The 16,689-nt window shown below is 47.6% G+C and overlaps 1 protein-coding gene across 1 annotated transcript in view; it reads left to right on the top strand.

Moving 5' to 3' along the window:
- The window catches only part of LOC143981639 (uncharacterized), a 195,647-nt gene that overhangs the window by 121,587 nt on the left and 57,371 nt on the right, over positions 1-16,689 (top strand). Inside the window, exon 2 of the mRNA XM_077479629.1 lies at positions 653-979. Within this exon, the coding sequence (XP_077335755.1) occupies positions 653-979 (327 nt within the window). The remainder of the gene's footprint in view (positions 1-652; positions 980-16,689) is intronic.

Genomic DNA, 16,689 nt, shown 5'->3' with positions numbered 1-16,689 from the left:
CATTTTTCTCAATGATTTTCAACCATATTGCAGGAACCAGATATAACATAAAAACCACAAGCAGTTTTAAATGATGTTATTTCCGTTTAATGTCATTTTGTGCAGGGACTGTTCTAAACACGGGAAACACGTGGCACTTCACAGGCATACTACAGACACCACCCAGGCACCATATTTAAAGGAATATTTCACTTTTTTTTCACTTTAATCGTCATTAAAATCAGTGCTCCCGCCAAAACGGCCATTTTTAAAAACATTTTATGCATTGACCCATGTCCCCTGGGGCAGGAGCCAGGTCCCCAAACTCTTTTTAGGACAGCATCTTGCATATTAGCCGTTAAATTAGCACTTTTAATTTCAAACGTTCGAGTCCCATAGACTTCAATGGGGTTCTAAAGTTCGTATGAATTTGGGGTCCGTTCGAAAGTTCTGGTGCGAACCGAACTGGGGGGGTGTTCGGCTTATCCCTAGAAATGGACACACAAACAATTGGAGCTAATGAGGCTTTGGGATGATCGTTGTGTTTGTGTTCCGCTTCTCCGCTGGGACTCCTGTTTTTCTTGCTTCTGCTCATTACACAATAAATTGCTGTTTGAATTTGGGGACACTTTGAAATTTCTGCTCACATTTCTGATCTGTCTTCTCTTCCCAGGTCTCCTGTGTATGATGATCATATCGGTGTCATCAGGAACGGTGTATGTACAGAGCGGGTCAGAAATCACTGACTGTCATATGAAGTGTCCTCACGACGATGTTACTGTGGAGCTGTACAAAGTATGCAGAGGGGAGGATAGGACATTACTGGAAAATCACTGTCACTACAACTTCACTAAATCTCATGACTCCAGACTCCAGCTGCTCACAGGCAGCGGCTGCTGGAAGCTGACACCCGCCAGGAAGGATGACTCCTGTGTCTATAAGATCTGGTGTCACTGTGCTCCGGGATATGTAATATCCTCTACAGAGATCCGTGTACTGGGTAAGAGTCCATATGTGGGTGGGTGCAATAACACACACAGTCTAGGTGCAAATAGTAAAACTTGTATTGAAGAAAAGGCAAAACAGTTCACAACAAACCCGGCGGGAGGAGGCCCAACTGGGAACCCTCAGTGTATAGTAGAGCAGGTGTCAGCCAAACTGACAGCATCTGTAGGGGTGGAATGCAGCCTAGCCATGATCCAGCACAAATGGGAAGATGTCCAAAGAGTTTGCCTAAGCTTTCCCTGCTTGTCTGGAACCATACCTCTGCTAATACTGTCCCTGGCAGATGGGTAACCTGTCCCTACACTACCCAAACACAAATGCGTGCCAAACCCAGGGGCCAGGGTCTTAAATAGACTCTGCTACACCCAAGATGGCCACCAGAATCACATGGGCAACCAGCATCCAATCGGATCACTGCTCAATTGATTCAGGAAACCATAGAGAATCCATATAAATATACAATAGTATCACCAGCGCTGGGATATTATGTGCAGATAAAGCAGCTGTATAGGGATGGCTGAACTGTTCGCCCGGCGGTCAGTTCGTGGCGAATTTTGCCTGTTCGCGATTCGCCCATTCAGCGGACTATTGCCGCTGTTCGCCGGTGGACTTATGTGTTTACAGTGTGAAAGAACTTTGACCTATGATGACACATCCATCATGGGGTACAGGACAGCCAATGGAGACATTTCAGCACATGGACAATTGGACATTCCCCCTAACTTATAAATAGACCTGATCTAGCGGCCATTTTACATTCTTTCTTATGTCATTATAGGGAGAGGTTGCTGTGTGGAGCAGGGAGAGACTACAGTGACACAAATCGCTAGCTATTAGGTCCACAAAAGTCCTTTTAAGGACTGGTATGGTATAGGTGTAGTACAGTATATAAGGTTGAGTGCACTGCTGTGCTTGTGATTGCAGCAGCCTGTCTTTTGTCAGTGCATAGAGGGACAGGACGCTGTGTGCAGCAGGGACAGTCAGTTTAATCACCAGCTGTTACTTTTAGGTCCACATAGGTCCTTTTAAGGACTGGTATAGGTGTACAGTATATAAGGTTCAGTGCACTGCTGTGCTTGTGATTGCAGCAGCCTGTCTTTTGTCAGTGCAGCAGGGACAGTCAGTTTAATCACTAGCTGTTACTATTAGGTCCACAAAGGTCCTTTTAAGGACTGGTATAGGTGTACAGTATATAAGGTTCAGTGCACTGCTGTGCTTGTGATTGCAGCAGCCTGTCTTTTGTCAGTGCAGCAGGGACAGTCAGTTTAATCACTAGCTGTTACTATTAGGTCCACAAAGGTCCTTTTAAGGACTGGTATAGGTGTACAGTATATAGGGTTGTACACGTATAATATACTTTCTTCCAAATATAGAAAGAATATTATACTTGACTGCTGCCCTATTCTGCAGCAGTCCTTTATCAGTGTAGGGACTGAGGTACAGTCTGCACATCACTAGCTACTTGGTCCACAAAGGTCCTTGTAAGGACTGGTATAGGTGTACAATATATAGGGTGCTGGTGCACTACTGCTGACTGCTGCCCTATTCTGCAGCAGTCCTTTATCAGTGTAGGGACTGAGGTACAGTCTGCAAATCACTAGCTACTAGATCCACAAAGGTCCCTGTAAGGACTGGTATAGGTGTACAATATATAGGGTGCTGGTGCAGGGCTGTGTTGCAGATTACTGCCCTATTCTGCAGCAGTCCTTTATCAGTGTAGGGACTGAGGTACAGTCTGCAAATCACTAGCTACTAGATGCACAAAGTTCCCTGTAAGTACTGGTATAGGTGTACAATATATAGGGTGCTGGTGCACTACTGCTGACTGCTGCCCTATTCTGCAGCAGTCCTTTATCAGTGTAGGGACTGAGGTACAGTCTGCAAATCACTAGCTACTAGATCCACGAAGGTCCTTGTAAGGACTGGTATAGGTGTACAATATATAGGGTGCCGGGCTGTGTTGCAGATTACTGCCCTATTCTGTAGCAGTCCTTTATCAGTGTAGGGACTGAGGTACAGTCTGCACATCACTAGCTACTCGGTCCACAAAGGTCCTTGTAAGGACTGGTATAGGTGTACAATATATAGGGTGCTGGTGCACTACTGCTGACTGCTGCCCTATTCTGCAGCAGTCCTTTATCAGTGTAGGGACTGAGGTACAGTCTGCAAATCACTAGCTACTAGATCCACGAAGGTCCTTGTAAGGACTGGTATAGGTGTACAATATATAGGGTGCTGGGCTGTGTTGCAGATTACTGCCCTATTCTGTAGCAGTCCTTTATCAGTGTAGGGACTGAGGTACAGTCTGCACATCACTAGCTACTCGGTCCACAAAGGTCCTTGTAAGGACTGGTATAGGTGTACTATTTGGTGTGCAGTATATAGGTGTGTAATACATGTATAAAATACTTGCACATATAGAAAGCATAGTATAGTGCGTTTCCACTGTGCAGCATTGTGGCTGCTGAGCGGTTCTGCAGCGATACTACAAAGGGTGACAAACGCAATCCAAAAAAAAGTATTATAACTGGTGTGATAGACCAGTGGTCCCCAAAAACAACATATTGAAGCAGGGTGTTATATACCTACTTCCACATACATACTGCACTTCTCTAGAGACTTTTGTCACAGGGTCAATTAAAAAATGACAGGAAGAGGCAGGCCCTTCCGCAGGGGTGGTAGGGCAGGAGCAACAGGCTTGAGCCAAAGTGGCAAATTGCAGAAGGTGCGTGCGATTACGTCAAAGGATGCACCAGACTTGGTTGAGTGGCTCAATCAGTCTTACTCTTCTGCGCCCTCCTCATCCTCTCGATCTGCACCCTCTTCTTCACTCTCTGCTATGTGCACCCCCAAAGACACTACCACCACCACCATATACCTTCCGCTTGAGTCACAGGAGTTATTTTTGGATCCATATCAAGACATTTCCGATGCGCAGCCACTCTTGGCATTGGATCAGGAAGAGAAGGTAGCAACAACCGCCACTCAGGAGTCTGACGACAGTACCCAGATCAGCCCAAGGAGGAGGTTGGTCCCCGCTGTTGCTGCCTACTCCGAGATCTCTAATTATAGCGGTGGGGAAGGTGACGTCGATGATGACGTGTCTAGTGATGTCACGTGGGTGCCCAAAGAGGAGGGGAGTTCAGAGGGAGATATGGACCAGCAGATAGGGAGGAGAAGCAGGAGCAACTTAGATTGCACAGGAGGGACAAAGCAGACTGTGAATGTATCAGGAGCGAGGCATCAACCATGTACGGTTACATCTGGCACTCTCAGGAGGCCGGCACATGACTCCGCAGTGTGAGCTTTTTTTAACGTGTCCGCTGCTGACAATAGTGTTGCCATCTGCAATCTTTGCAGTCAACACATAAGTCGTGGTAAGCCCTCAGCTAGGGATGACCGCAATAAGAAGGCACATGAGCTTCCATCACTGAGCCCAGTGGGAGCAACGGAACACACAAAGCCACTCTCCAGGCTCTCACCATCCAGCCTCGTCTTCTACTTCTCCTCTCTCCTCACAATTGTCCTCCACTCCACCTTCCATCACGCCATCCTCACATTTTTCTGCAAAAAGGCAGGCTTCCGTGGGCCAAATGTTCGAGCGTAAAAAAATGATGATGCAGAATAAGCCTCTTGCCCAACGGTTGACGGCTGGCTTGTCAGAACTGATAGCCTGCCAACTACTGCCATATAAACTGGTGGACTCGGAGGCCTTTCAAAAATTTGTGGCCATTGGAACACCACAATGGAAGGTCCCAGGAAGGAAGTATTTCTCAGAGAAGGGCAACACAGTGTCGGTGCCAAGATACATCTGACCACAGGCACGTGGTCTAGCAAACACAGGCAGGGAAGGTATATCACTTTTACTGCCCACTGGGTGAACCTTCTGACGGCCATCAAGCATGTAACCCATGGCACCCGTGTAGATTTGGTTTTACCGCCACGGATTGCATGCAGGCCTGGCTCTTCTTCTCCTCCCCCTACTCCATCCTCCTCCCTCTCCTCCTCGGCTGACTCCTCCTTTTCCGCTGCTAGCATCTCTTCCACTGCGCAGCCCAAGCTCCCCAAAAACTATTCGACATGCCAGGTGAGACGTTGCCATGCCGCGCTGCGTCTGTTGTGCCTGGAAGCCAAGAGCCACACTGGCCCGCCACTCCTTTCAGCTTTGCGTTCACAGGCAGACCAGTGACTAACACCGCTCATTTTGACAGTTGGGAAAGTGGTGTGTGACAACGGTGCCAATCTGCTTAGCACATTGAAAAAGGGTAAAATTACGTACGTGCCATGCATGGAACACGTCTTAAACTTGGTTGTGCAGCGATTCGTTGTAAAATACCCTGGGGTCCATGACATCTTGCGGCAGGCAAGGAAAATCTCGGCCCATTTCAGAAGATCTTACACGGCCATGGCTCGCCTTGCTGACATTCAGCGGCGACACAATCTGCCGGTCAGACATCTTATTTGTGATTGCCCGACGCGATGGAACTCAACCTTCTATATGCTTGATAGGCTGCTCCAGCAGAAACGTGCAGTTAACATCTACCTGTATGAACTCTGCGGCAGAACAGGTTCTGGGGAGCTGGGTTTTTTTTCACCGCGCTAGTGGCTGCTCATGCGCGACGCATGCAGACTTCTGCCGCCTTTTGATGAGATCACCAAACTGGTCAGTCGCAGCCATTCTGCCATCAGTGACATGGTACCTTATGCCTTCTTTATGAAGCGTGCCTTGCGTCGTGTCATTGATCAAGCCGTGGAGGAGCAGGAGCGGGAAGATGAGGAAGTCGCAATGCTGGATGAATTCCCGGGGGGGGCTACTCTATCTGAGACAAGTCAACAACAGGAGTCTGAAGAGGAGTCAGAGGAGGATGGTGCCGGGGTGGATGAGGAGGAGCAAGAAGAGCATGCTTTAAACCTTTCTGGGATCCCTGTTGTTGTGCCTGGATGGGGGGAGGAGAACAAGGAGGATGACATTATCCTGGATGATGAGCAGGAGCCAGGCCACCACACCACTTCCGGTTTAGTGCAAATGGGGGCCTTCATGCTCCAGTGTTTTAACAGGGACCCCCGTATAAAAAGCATAAGGGTCAAGGACCAGTACTGGGTGGCAACGTACTTAGACCCCCGGTACAAACACAAAATGGCAAAAATGTTACCACCCTCACAGAGGGCTGTCAGAATGGAGCACTTCCAGACCTTGCTTTGAGAAATGCTGCATTCTGCTTTTGCTGGCAGAGGAGCAATTCCCACTCCCAGAGAAAGAGTTGCGGGTACCAATCCAACAGCGCCTGCAAGAAGAGGGTGGTTTGAAGATGTGTTGGTGACTTCGGATATGAGGTCATTCTTTCAGCCGACCCATCGACAGGTGTCATCAGGATCCAGCATCAGGGAACGCCTAGACCATCAGGTGTCCGACTACATCGGGTTAACGGTCGATGTGGATGCTCTGAGGAGTGATGAACCCCTGGACTACTGGGTGGGCAGGCTTGACCTTTGGCCAGAGTTTGCCCAATTTTCAATGGAACTGTTGGCTTGCCCCTCGTCCATTGTCCTGTCGGAAAGGACGTTCAGCGCAGCAGGGGGGATCGTGACTGATAAGCACACTCGCCTAGCTCACGACAGTGTTGACTACCTCACATTTATAAAAATGAATGAGGCATGGATCTCGGAGGAATTCAACACATGTGACCAGTAGACCATGTATATCTCTATAAACAATTTATTTAATCGAGCACACTGACCTTTTTTCTAAATTTGGCTCACTTCCTTGTACAAAAAAAGCACATCGTACTATATGCCCGTACCCTCCTGTTTGAAGAGGTTGAGCGGTGTCATATTTTTGGTGCCCAGCAACGAGTTGCTGGTATCAGTGCTGCTGTCAGTGTTCTCTATCTCGGTGCTGGTGTCAGTGCTCTCTCTCTATCTCGTGCTGGTGTGGTGTCAGTGCACTCTATCACGGTACTGGTGTCGGTGTTCTATATCACAGTGCTGGTGTCAGTGTTCTATATCATGGTGCTGGTGTCAGTGCTCTATATCAAGGTGCTGGTGTCAGTGCTCTATATCACGGTGCTGGTGTCAGTGTTCTATATCACAGTGCTGGTGTCAGTGGACTCTATCATGGTGCTGGTGTCAGTGCTCTATATCACGGTGCTGGTGTCAGTGCTCTATATCACGGTGCTGGTGTCAGTGCTCTATATCACTGTGCTGGTGTCAGTGCACTCTATGACGGTGCTGGTGTCAGTGCAATCTATCACGGTGCTGGTGTCAGTGCTCTATATCACGGTGCTGGTGATCATCTTCTGCACCTTCTTCATAGCCTACCCTGACCTTTGCTCTCCTCCATTGCCTTCATGCGCTCCTGAGTCCTGAATTGTCAAAATTTCACAAATAAAAAAAGAATGCTTGTAGTTGTCGATCCCAGAATCACTTCATACATGTGTTATGTCAGTGTCCATGCGGTGGGACTATGTGTGCACAGCTAGTAATTATTTTGTGGCTGGAAATATGACCTGTAGGTTTTCAAAGTTCGCCTGCCATTGAAGTCAATGGGGCCCCGCCGTGAACTTTGCAGTTTGCGAACTTCCGGCCGCGTTCGCGAAACGCCCCATCAAAAGTTCGTCCATCTCTACAGCTGTATACCAACCCCTTAATAGGTATTACTAAAACTATTCTCCATATTATGCAGCACTGATCTGCTAGCTTCTGCTTTTACCAACAAAACAATTCAAACTGGGTTTTGTGCATACATATATAAAAAATTTAAATGTAATCCACTACAAGTTTCAGTGTAACCGGAAGTGACGTCATCACGCACAGTACTCCCAGAAAGTGACATATTTTTACACCCGGGATCAAGCAGGAAGAGACTGTTAGCTATTGGTATGAATTAAGGAAATGCTGGACTATACCTTAAGCGACATTGAGCACTTTTAAAATGTGATTTTTCCTTGGTGCAAGGCATAGAACTATCCAATGTGAGTAGGATCAGTTGTTTTTTAACTTTAATGAAAGTTACTGGTTTTACACTGTGGCAAATCTTCCTTGTTTTCCATACGCCTCTTATATGTTTCATCTGTGATTATACCTTAATCTTGATGAGAAGAGTGGTGGAGGTCCCGGAGTCACTGTGGGTGGTGGATCCCCTGTTCATAACTGGCATTATATGAATTGGGTGTAGTGGGTGGTCATGTGCAGTTGGTGATTTCTCTGGCGTGGTGTTGGTGGATCACTCAAGCACTTTTTTGAAAATTACTATCACTATTTGTTTTTTAAAGATTTCCTTTGCACTGCACAATAGCACTTTATGGTGTTTGCTATTAAGCACATATAAGAGGCTGCCTTATTGTAAGGACACTTTACATAGAAGTGGTTTACATTGATGTATTTTATACATTTCATGTGTGCACAATACCCTCTGTTTTATTAAATGTTTTGTTGGTAAAAGCGAGCAGATCAGTGCTGCATAATATAGAGTGTATTTTTATCCATAGAGGAACCATGGTCCTCATGACTTTGTCTTCCTCTGCAATGCCGCTGCGGTTGTGCCAATTGCAGTGGAGACATCAGACTGCACCAGCACACTTCTCCCTCTTTGACAGAGGCTGTCCTTGGCATCGCAACACAGAAAATAACATGAACGATAAAACAAACATGGAAAAAGGTCAGACAACATAATCAATGTATTTTCCTGAAAGTTGCCCACGTTTGGACCGCAAAAACTACAAGCCTCAGCATCCTCTTGGAAATCAGGTTTCAGGTGTATATTTTCTAGTTGAGGTTCCGGAATGTGAGGACTACCTACATCCCCCACACCCTCTTCACTTTGGCCCAAAACCAACTCTTCAGATAGATCTGGACAGTCTAGTAGGGGCAATGCTGGGTGAGAAAAAAAACAGGAGCTTCAGCCCAAAGTCAGAGCCCCACATCGGGGGGTAAGCTCACTTGCTGGTTGCTGCATGGCCACTAAAAACTGACCTACCTGACACACACTGACCATTACACTTACCTACCTGACAATTACACTGGTCCACACTGACCTACCTGAGCATTACACTGACACACAATGACCTACCTTACCAATTCACTGACCTGCCTGACCCACACTGACCTACCTGACCCACACTGACCTACCTGACCCACACTGACCATTACACTTACCTACCTGACAATTACACTGGTCCACACTGACCTACCTGAGCATTACACTGACACACAATGACCTACCTTACCAATTCACTGACCTGCCTGACCCACACTGACCTACCTGACCCACACTGACCTACCTGACCCACACTGACCATTACACTTACCTACCTGACAATTACACTGGCCCACACTGACCTACCTGAGCATTACAATGACCTTATCTTACCATTTCACTGACCTGCCTGACCATTACACTGACCTACCTGACCCACACTGACCTACCTGACACACACTGACCTACCTGACCCACACTGACCATTACACTGACCTACCTGACAATTACACTGACCTACCTTACCATTACACAGACCCACACTGACCTACCTGACCCACACTGACCTACCTAACCATTACACTGACCTACCTAACACACACTGCCCTACCTGACCATTACACTGACCTACCTGACACACACTGACCCACACTGACCTATCTAACCGTTACACTGACCTGCCTGACCCACACTGACCATTACACTGATGCACACTGACCTGCCTGGGCCACACTGACCATTACACTGACCTACCTGACCATTACACTGACCTACCTGACACACACTGACCATTACACTGCTGTCTGGCCACTAAAAACTGACCTTCCTGACCCACACTGACCTACCTGACCATTACACTGATCCCACACTGACCATTACACTGACCCACACAACCATTATACTGACCTACCTGACACACACTAACCTACCAGACCCACACTGACCTACCTGACACACACTGACCTACCTGACACACTGGCCATTACACTGACCTACCTGACACAAACTGACCCATACCCCATACTGACCTGCCTGACACACATACCATTAAACTGACCTACCTGACCCACACTGACCATTACACTGACCTACCTGACAATTACACTGACCTACCTTACCATTACACAGACCCATACTGACCTACCTGACCCACACTGACCTACCTTACCATTACACTGACCTACCTGACACACACTGCCCTACCTGACCATTACACTGACCTACCTGACACACACTGACCTACCTGACCCACACTGACCTATCTAACCGTTACACTGACCTGCCTGACCCACACTGACCATTACACTGATGCACACTGACCTGCCTGGGCCACACTGACCATTACACTGACCTACCTGACCATTACACTGACCTACCTGACACACACTGACCATTACACTGCTGTCTGGCCACTAAAAACTGACCTTCCTGACCCACACTGACCTACCTGACCATTACACTGACCCACACTGACCATTACACTGACCCACACAACCATTATACTGACCTACCTGACACACACTAACCTACCAGACCCACACTGACCTACCTGACACACACTGACCTACCTGACACACTGGCCATTACACTGACCTACCTGACACAAACTGACCCATACCCCATACTGACCTGCCTGACACACATACCATTAAACTGACCTACCTGACCCACACTGACCATTACACTGACCTACCTGACAATTACACTGACCTACCTTACCATTACACAGACCCACACTGACCTACCTGACCCACACTGACCTACCTTACCATTACACTGACCTACCTGACACACACTGCCCTACCTGACCATTACACTGACCTACCTGACACACACTGACCTACCTGACCCACACTGACCTATCTAACCGTTACACTGACCTGCCTGACCCACACTGACCATTACACTGATGCACACTGACCTGCCTGGCCCACACTGACCATTACACTGACCTACCTGACCATTACACTGACCTACCTGACACACACTGACCATTACACTGCTGTCTGGCCACTAAAAACTGACCTTCTTGACCCACACTGACCTACCTGACCATTACACTGACCCACACTGACCATTACACTGACCCACACAACCATTATACTGACCTACCTGACACACACTAACCTACCAGACCCACACTGACCTACCTGATACACTGGCCATTACACTGACCTACCTGACACAAACTGACCCATACCCCATACTGACCTGCCTGACACACATACCATTAAACTGACCTACCTGACATACACTGACCATTACACTGATCCACACTGACCATTACACTGACCTACCTGATGCACATTGACCTACAGTGTATATGTGTGTGTGTGTGTGTGTGTGTGTGTATATATATATATATATATATATATATATATATATATATATATATTGTGACAGAGCGAGGCTCTGTCCTTATGAAATCGGAGGAAAAAGAAACAGAGTTTGCATATCTCCAGCCCTGTGTCCAGGTCTTGATGATAACGAGCAGGGTGTGTGCCCAGCTGCACACAGGCCATATAATGAAGGGCTGTTGGGAATGGAGTGTGAAGGATGGAGGATGGTGGAGTAGCTTGCTGCTGTGCATGTCCAAAGAGCCCAAAGCTGTGTGTGTTGAAGGGTTGAAGCTGTGTGCGTCCAAAGAGCCCAAAGCTGTGTGCGTTGAAGGGTTGAAGCTGTGTGCGTCCAAAGAGCCCAAAGCTGTGTGCGTTGAAGGGTTGAAGCTGTGTGCGTCCAAGGAGCCTAAGACTGTGTGTATCCAAGCAGCTCATTTAAGGGGCAAGTACTTATAGCAGCACTACGGCTGAAGAGTAGCCAGGTGGGCTAGCATTTTTCATTTGGATTGTGTGTATTTAATTTAAGATTGGACCCCTGCGTGGGATTCCTGGATGGACTATTTTGTTTTTCCTTTTAATAAACGTGGGCTACCAGGCCCTTAACTATAAACGCCTGCCTGATGTGGACTGAAAAATGCCTCTAACCACTTGAGCTAAACACCCCAATGTCACAAGTGGTGGAGAATGCGGGCACAAGACGGTGGAATCCGGGTCCTTGCTCTACAGTAAGTCGCATCAGGAACTACTGCTAGCTGTGGAAGTGCAGCCAGGCAAAAGCCATTGCGTGTTGCAGGTGGTGTACCTGTGAATGAAAAGTCAAATTTTTATTTTATTTTTTGCTATGAACTGTGTTTGTGTGCATGAGACAGCACAATCTGTGTGTGCAGCTGAGGAGAGCTTGCACGAAGAGAAAAGCAACTTGCTTTAAAGTGACAGCGTTAAATTTTTTTGCTGGAAGGCGCAAAAGTCTGCTGGAGAGACTGCAAAGATGAAGCAAGGGTTTGAGCCTGCTGGAGAGTATTGCAGACAGTTTTTTGCTACACCAACCCCAGTTAAAGGGGACGTGCATATTGTTGCCCCTGACAACGCTGGTGCAAGCAGGCCAGCTATCAATGTGCAGAAGCCTAATTTTGAAAGAGGATGCAATTGGGGAAGCCCTGTTAAGGCTCTGAAACAAGAGCGCTGTTTGCGGTGCAGAGAGTGGGGTCATGTTCTCGCCACATGCCCATTGTCTCTGTCTCCAATACAAAGTGACACGGCCGGACAAAGGTCTGCAAAAATGTTTAGGAAACCTGATTTGAGTCCCAGGAGTGCCCAAAAGGTGGATCAGAAGTTCAATAAGTATGTGGTTGCCCGTAGCAACCATGGTAATGTGAAGGCTGCAGACGACCACGTGAGAAAAGTATGGCCTGCAGAGGATTGTGGCAAGGTGAAAGCAACAATGCTTCAAGAAGTGCAAAATCGCTGCATTTGGGAGAGTCAAAGTACAGCTGGAAGAGTGACATCTCCCTTGGCAACAAGAGATGGGGTGTTAACCGGAAGGAGAAGCTACAGTGGAGATGTGGAGCGGCGTCCCACTAAAGATATGTGCAGAAATGTACCATGCCTGGAATGTGGTCAACTGAAGCATGGTATTTTTTCTTGTCCCAGGTTATGGAACATGCCTGGAGATGTGGTTACTGGGCAGAAGTCTTTGTCCGCACGCCCAGATTTTTGGGCAAACATGTTGTCAGTCACCTCCGGCAACAGTGAGGAAGTACCTGTTGTGCTTGCAGGGGGTGCTAAGGAGTCAGAAGTGGCTGCTGCAGTTTCATTCCATGGCCACCAGGGAGAGTTGACCAGTAAAAGCGTGATAAAGGAGAGACAACGTACTCAAATGAAGCCAGAGTTACCTGCTACAGATTATGGTAAGACTGTTGCAGTTTGTGGGACTGATCCCAGTGAAGTGGGAGTATATCCAGCTGGGAGATCAGCAGAAGGTGTAAAAATGGACTTGCTGCAGTGTGCTACCCTGAGTAGTGGGGAGACACAGGTTGAAGCTCAACCTGCAGCAAGGTTAAGAACTCAAAAAGATTGGACTCTGTGTGTGCCTGGTGTAATCCACCAGAGTGCTGGAAGTGGTAACCTAGGGGTGACCAATACAGTTTGTATGCCATGTTCCCTAGTGACTGGTGCTACAGAGATGCCCAGGGAAATCTACCAGGAGCCCGCAGTGGTGAGGCACGTGGTTTCCCAGGACAACTGTGGAGCCGCCCTAATAGCCAAAATAATGCCTTTGGAGAGGAAGGGTGGTGTGCTGAGCGGTACATGGGGTGCTGAGTGTTCTGACCAAAAACAGCCTGTTAAAGCTAATAATACTGCTATGTCTATGAATGCTGATGGTAAAGGTATTGCCGATGATAAATCTGATTTGTTCAAAAGTAATGAGGAAAGAGTGATGTCTCCCTTGGCAACCAGACGCAGAGCCACAGTGTTGTCCATGGAAGTCTCAGGGGCTCTCCATGCGTTTGAGCCAGAGATTTTCCAGGACAGCACTGAACTTGCTCTGGTGGAACAGACTGGGTCTACACCATGCAGTGATAGTTTGTGTGAGCAGTCTGTCTACCATATGTGTAACCCAGTTGGTAAAGGGTTAAGTCCACTGGCCAAAGCTGAAGGTACACAGCTGAGTGTGCTTACGCCCCAGAAGAAAGGTGGTGATGGTGTGTTGCACCCTGCCTTGTTTGATGAAGCATTAGCAAAGAGTAAAAGCATGTTGTCACAATGCGATTTATATAGAACTGACAAAGGTACTGATTGTGCTGCAGAATCCCAGGTGCCTCCTAAAGCAGATGAGGTACTGCTGAGCCCTCATTATGGAAGCACAATGGATTGGGACAGTTTGGCCAAACAATTACTAGCCATGTTAGACAAGGCTATGTTGAGTGACAGGGGTGTGAATACAACAACTGCTATGCCAGACAGGGAGATTGCAGAGTGACCGATGGTTGAGGGTGCGTTGGTCATTGCAAGGGATGTTTCCCTGCAGTCGGAAGGACCAGATCAGGGCGCATGCATGGCAGATGTGGTGCTCACAACCCAGCCGCTAAATGTCAAGTGTCAAGGTGACACAGTAATAAATTTTGACTTGCAGAGGCTTATTGGTGAGTTAGAGGGGATGAGTGGGAGACATGCATCTAACAGTGTTCCAGAGGCGCATCAGGCTGTGATGGATACCTCCAGTGAGGTGGAGGCCCCCTTAAATGTCGTGGCCCCTCACACTGCAGTGAATGAGCCCCTCTATGTCTCTGATAAGGGAAAGGTCCCCAAAAATGTTTTGCATATTGATGTGGAGTGTGTAGAATTTACAGATATGCTAGTAGAACTGTTTGAACTGATGAAAGCACATTCCTTGTACACCTGGGTGCCTCTGTTACAGTCAGATGTGGTAATGCTGCATGGTACCAAAGGGTGGAGCCAGGTAATGCAAGCTGTGCTGGGTAACATTAATCACCAGTGGAACTGGGTGGTATGGTGCTTAATAGTCTGGAAAGTGATGTCACAGTTCCCTGTGAGAATGCTTCCGGATACGGTTCAGTACGGAAGGCGCTCTAGGGGGCTGCTGGAGACATCGGAGGTCTCTCCGCCTGATGCAGTGATAGACATGTCTGCTAGTGCAGTCCGAGGTGCGGCTGAGCAGGGTTCAGTAAATGGTGTGGATACTGCGTCACCCGCTAGACCTCGTAAGAAGGAAGGGCCAGATATGGACACGGCAGAAGCAGAGATTCTGTCTATCACCTGCAAAGAGGTACAAGTTTGGGTACCCGGAGACACTCTCAAATATAGTATGGAGAGGAATAAAAAATGGTGACATGGAAAAGTGTGAGCTGGCAGATTGGTACTGGTGAAAATAGGTCATGCGTTCAATGTCAATTGTTAGGACAATTGCCCACAGAGATTTGGACAACAGGTGAAGTGAAGCCTTGTGAAGATACCATAGGGGATAGCTGCTCACCTGTGTGTTGTCCCTCCTTGGGCCTGGTCCTAACAAATCCCGAGCAAGAAAGAACTGATGGTATTGGTAATTGGAGAAATGGTGGTGTATTCCTGAATGTTAGTTTAAATAATGGCCTTGATATGAACATGAATAATTTCTTGGAAAATGAGCGTGATACACAGACGTTAAGCTCTGGGGAGTTGGTGGTCAAGGGTAAAGGCAAAGGAGTTGGTAAACCCAAGAGACCTGTTGTGATGGGGAACACAGGTACCAGTGAGGGAAAAGGTAGTTCCTCATCAGGTGTAGTGTCTGAAGCAGGTTCCCTAGAGAATCTGGAAACTGAGTTTAAAGGAAGTAGCAGGAAAGGCGGTGGGCCACCAGAAAATAAATGGGAGCTCAGGAACCCCAAGGACAGAGGGGGTAGGCTGAGGATACAGAACTGTAGGACCCCGTTGCGATCCAGGGTAAGGCGTGCCTGGTAGCACACCCAGGAAAAAGGTTGGGCCTACGTGGCTGACAGCCAGCACAGAGGTGTCCCAACCATCATGATGGGTGCTGGTGTTCCTCCCTCCGGATCGAAACAAAGGGGGGGGGATATGTGACAGAGCGAGGCTCTGTCCTTATGAAATCGGAGGAAAAAGAGACAGAGTTTGCATATCTCCAGCCCTGTGTCCAGGTCTTGATGATAATGAGCAGGGTGTGTGCCCAGCTGCACACAGGCCATATAATGAAGGGCTGTTGGGAATGGAGTGTGAAGGATGGAGGATGGTGGAGTAGCTTGCTGCTGTGCATGTCCAAAGAGCCCAAAGCTGTGTGCGTCCAAAGAGCCCAAAGCTGTGTGCGTTGAAGGGTTGAAGCTGTGTGCGTCCAAAGAGCCCAAAGCTGTGTGCGTTGAAGGGTTGAAGCTGTGTGCGTCCAAGGAGCCTAAGACTGTGTGTATCCAAGCAGCTCGTTTGAGGGGCAAGTACTTATAGCAGCACTACGGCTGAAGAGTAGCCAGGTGGGCTAGCATTTTTCATTTGGATTGTGTGTATTTAATTTAAGATTGGACCCCTGCGTGGGATTCCTGGATGGACTATTTTGTTTTTCCTTTTAATAAACGTGGGCTACCAGGCCCTTAACTATAAACGCCTGCCTGATGTGGACTGAAAAATGCCTCTAACCACTTGAGCTAAACACCCCAATGTCACAATATATATATATATATATATATATATATATATATATATATATATATATATATATATACATACACAGTATCTCACAGAAGTGAGTACACCCCTCACATTTTTGTAAAATATTTTATTCTATCTTTTCATGTGACAACACTGAAGAAATGACACTTGTCTACAATGTAAAGTAGTGAGTGTACAGCTTTTATAACAGTGTAAATTTGCCGTCCCCTCAAAATAACT

The sequence above is a fragment of the Lithobates pipiens genome, unplaced genomic scaffold (genome assembly GCF_037356315.1).
Source record: "Lithobates pipiens isolate NorthernLeopardFrog02 unplaced genomic scaffold, aLitPip1_a1.2 Scaffold_16, whole genome shotgun sequence".
In the NCBI taxonomy this organism is placed as follows: domain Eukaryota; kingdom Metazoa; phylum Chordata; class Amphibia; order Anura; family Ranidae; genus Lithobates; species Lithobates pipiens.
This window is presented reverse-complemented; position numbering and strand designations above follow the sequence as displayed.